This window comes from Arvicola amphibius, chromosome 2 (genome assembly GCF_903992535.2).
Source record: "Arvicola amphibius chromosome 2, mArvAmp1.2, whole genome shotgun sequence".
Taxonomy (NCBI): Eukaryota; Metazoa; Chordata; class Mammalia; order Rodentia; family Cricetidae; genus Arvicola; species Arvicola amphibius.
Window position 1 is genome coordinate 107,833,836 of NC_052048.2, and position 2,937 is coordinate 107,836,772.

General features: G+C 38.8%; 1 protein-coding gene across 1 annotated transcript; it reads left to right on the forward strand.

Moving 5' to 3' along the window:
- Positions 1-1,507: 1,507 nt before the first annotated feature.
- On the forward strand, positions 1,508-2,467 carry LOC119807288 (olfactory receptor 7A17-like). The gene has a single exon (XM_038319344.1). The coding sequence runs from the start codon at positions 1,508-1,510 to the stop codon at positions 2,465-2,467; it is 960 nt and encodes a 319-aa protein (XP_038175272.1).
- Positions 2,468-2,937: the final 470 nt, after the last annotated feature.

Sequence of the window (2,937 nt, forward strand, 5' to 3'; positions counted from 1 at the left end):
GGAATCATCAATAGTACACCTCACTGAGAAAGGTAACAAGCCACGTGGCTAACACAGACAAGAATTATGGGCTAATTTAATAGCTAAGAGAGTCAATAAGAAGCCTGAGCTAATAGGCCAAGCACTTTATAATTAAGGTAGACCTCTGTGTGTTTCTTTGGGATGGAACAACTGTGGGAACAGGTGAGACAGAAACCTCAGTCAACACATATAGATGCAACCTGTTGAGCCTATTTATTACTGCTTATATGTATATGATTTTAGAACTGAGCATTTGGGCTTGAATAGCCATGTATTTGCTTTCCTGTCATATCTAGAAAATACAACAAACTCTAGTCCTCTGGTTTTTACAGTCTTTCCTCTCCATCTCCTGTGATGTTCTTTCAGACATAGGTGTAGTTTTAAATGTATCTCTTGGGTTGGGCACCCACAGGCAGCTGTTCTCTGAGCAGTTGCAGCTTTTTGGAATATTTTCTGTATACTTTAAAATAAGCTTCTTTAATGAAGGATAACAGCTATTCTTATCACTGTCACCATTCCAGGTGTGTGGGCTAAAGAGACCATAGTAGAGAGATGTCTATAATTGAACAAGGGGGACAATGAGAATGTCATAATCCTAAAGCTTATTTAAAACATGAAGTTTAGGCAGAGGTTGAGTATGACACAGGCATTACTACTATTCAGAAATAAATAACACAAGGAATCTTCTCAGGGGATTTATATAAAATTGAGAAATAAAATGTGTGCTTCTACAAGTTTGGGCTTGTAGGCTTAAATGTTAAATTTCTTGACTAAGTTGTCTGGCCAAGAGCATGTTGTTTGGGCAACTCATGGGCTTTAGTTAGAACTTACTGCTATTGCTTTGTTCAATGAACATCAAATTTTCTTCTGAGTAGTTATATGAATGCCCATAAACCAGTAAAGTTTTTAGTTTTTATCAAAGAAGCTTCTTTTTGTAGTGAACAAAGGATAATATAAAAACCCATAACTAGTCAAAGTGTAGAGAATATGTGTCTATAGAGTACTTGGCTCTAAATGAGCCTCCACAGCACAGGCGTCCCCAAAAGGCTCATGGAATATCACAGAAAAGGGAACAGATAGAAATATGCTGAGAACAAGGAGGACTTTGTGGAATAGTGGCTTCTGGACATGACAAAGCCATGAACTAATGAACTCACAGTACCCATGGTAGCTTTCAAATGACCTGATAAAACCAATTAACCTGCCTACATTAAGAGGAAGGGATGACAAGGCTTCATCCCAAACTGAGGAGTCATGGCTGTTGATAAGAGTCAGTTTTCTTCAAGGGTGTGGTCTCTGGTAGGTTGTCCATGCCCTAGCATCAATAGGTAGCCTCAAAACCATGGATATATGGGCAGCATTCAAAAAGTCCAATGGTCCATGATATAAGTGACCAGAAGGAAGGAAAGAGAGAACATTGATGTCAAATTATTTGTTGGTGACTGAATACTTTCCAAATTCTTCTTTTGGTAGGCATATCAAACTCATGGAACAAGGAAATGACACTCAACTTTCAGAATTCCTTCTTCTTGGGTTTTCAGAGAATCAACCTCAAATTCAACCTCTCATATTTGGACTTTTTCTCTCCATGTACCTCGTGACTGTCTTTGGCAACTTACTCATCATCATGGCCATCATTGTGGACTCCCACCTGCACACACCCATGTACATCTTCCTCTCCAATCTGTCCTTTGTTGACATCTGCTTCACCTCCACCACCGTCCCACAGATGTTGGTGAACATCCAGACACAGAGAAAAGTCATCACCTATGCAGGTTGCATCACCCAGATGTACTTCTTATTGCTTTTTTCAGGGTTAGATATCTTTCTGCTGACTGTGATGGCCTATGACCGCTATGTGGCTATCTGCCACCCCCTACACTACATGGTCATCATGAATACAAGACACTGTGTATTATTGATTCTAGCATGCTGGATCATAGGTATCTTGAATTCCCTGTTACACAGCTTTTTGGCATTACGGTTGTCATTCTGCGTGAACTTGGAAATTCCTCACTTTTTCTGTGAACTAAATCAGGTGGTACACCATGCCTGTTCTGACACCTTTGTTAATGACATGGTAATTTACATTACAGCCATGTTACTGGCTGTGGGCCCCCTGTCTGGCATCCTTTACTCTTACTCTAAGATAGTGTCCTCCATACGTGCAATCTCCTCAGCTCAGGGGAAGTACAAAACATTTTCCACATGTGCATCTCACCTTTCAGTTGTCTCTTTATTTTATTGCACCCTCCTGGGAGTGTACCTCAGTTCTGCTGTGACCCAAAACTCACATGCTACTGCAATGGCTTCATTGATGTACACTGTGGTCACCCCCATGCTAAACCCCTTCATTTATAGTCTGAGAAACAAAGACATAAAGACAGCTCTAAAAATCCTGTTAGGGACTGTAACTAGAAACAGACCAATAGATTTACCTCCATAACATATCTGTTTTGTAGTAGTCAATGTTTTGGATTATCCAATTCAATCTATTGATTATGTTGAATAACAAAATTTTAATCTTTCATCTATAATTGTTCTTGATTTTATCATACAATTCAAGTTCTTCTCTTAATTTCTTCTGGCATATGTAATCCATTGCCATTTCCCACTTCCCCTAGTATATTTCCATCCTTAGATCAGAAACATTTGTTAATTGCTGCTTCATTTAGAGAATGACTGGGATTTCTGAAGAATTATTTATTTTGAAATATATATGTTGAGAGTTCTTCCCCTGTCACTAAAGGAATATTCTTAAGTTTTTTCCTTCTGTGGAGTAATTCTCCATGGCAAATGAGGTGGATATACACTATATTTAATTATTAACATCATAAACATGAAGCAGCCTCTGCAGAGTCATAAAACATTATGGAAGTGGGGGCAGAAAATCACAAAAAAGCAGAAGTTACAGAG